The following is a 1,114-nucleotide window of genomic DNA, read 5'->3' as shown; positions in this document are numbered from 1 at the left end:
TTATTTCTTATGCTGTAGATGAAAGGATTCAGCATTAGACCCAAAATTGTATAAAAAAATAGAAGATACTTTATCATCACCCACAGATGCACTAGAAGGCTTAAGATACATGAAGGCTACAGCTCCAAAGAAAAGAGAAACAGCTATCACATGGGAGCCACAGGTACTGAAGGCTTTTGACCTGCCTTCTGCAGAATGGATGCTGAGGATGTTGGAAAGGATCAAGGTGTAAGAAATAAAGATAGTCAGGGTGGGCACTGTTACGTTAAAACCTGCAATGACGTAAACCACCAGCTCACTGATGAAAGTGCTTGTGCAGGAGAGCTTTAGAAGGGCATTTATTTCACACATGTAGTGATTGATGATGTTGCCATCACAGAATATCAGGCGTACTATACTGGCAGTATGAGCCATAGCTTCCACAAATCCCATCACATACACACCCATTGTCATCAAGAGGCAGACCCGATGAGACATGGTGACCTGATAAAGCAGGGGCTTATAGATGGCAGCATATCTGTCATAGGCCATTGCTGTCAAAATGTAGCATTCATCAATAACAAAGAAGCAGAAGAAAAAGAGTTGAATCATGCATTCAGCATGAGAGATGATAGTCTGTTTCATAAAACCCACCAGCATTCTGGGAGTTATGACAGAGGAGTAGCAGAGATCTGTGAAGGAAAGGTTGAAGAGAAAGTAGTACATGGGGGTGTGCAGGTGAGAATTCAACACAATCAGAATAATCAAGCCCAGGTTCCCCATCACAGATAACACATAGACTCCCAAGAAGAAGAAGAGAGGCAGCTGGAGCTCTGGCTGTTGTGTCAAGCCCAGCAGGATGAATCCTGTCACTGAAGAGTCATTTCTTAAAGCCATTCTTCTCCAGGTCATATCTGTGTGAACAGTAAAAGTAATACCAATACAATAAAATCCAAGCCCTCTCCAAACTACCCCCTGAATATAAGACTACGAATGAGCAAAGAAAAATAAGATCAAGCCCATCCTTTTCTGTACCTCTCTTTTCTACATTCTATGGGAGCTAAGGTACAGAAATAACCATAAGTACATGGAAGACCATTCATTTAGGAATAATGTGCAATTAAGCAATGGCCAT

General features: G+C 41.6%; 1 protein-coding gene across 1 annotated transcript; it reads right to left on the bottom strand.

Moving 5' to 3' along the window:
* LOC143438794 (olfactory receptor 8B3-like) lies at positions 1-891 on the bottom strand. Its single transcript, XM_076924482.1, has one exon. The coding sequence runs from the start codon at positions 889-891 to the stop codon at positions 1-3; it is 891 nt and encodes a 296-aa protein (XP_076780597.1).
* Positions 892-1,114: the final 223 nt, after the last annotated feature.

Source organism: Arvicanthis niloticus, chromosome 26, assembly GCF_011762505.2.
Source record: "Arvicanthis niloticus isolate mArvNil1 chromosome 26, mArvNil1.pat.X, whole genome shotgun sequence".
In the NCBI taxonomy this organism is placed as follows: Eukaryota; Metazoa; Chordata; class Mammalia; order Rodentia; family Muridae; genus Arvicanthis; species Arvicanthis niloticus.
The sequence above is the reverse complement of the archived record's forward strand: the minus strand, read 5'-3'. Positions and strand labels throughout refer to the sequence as shown.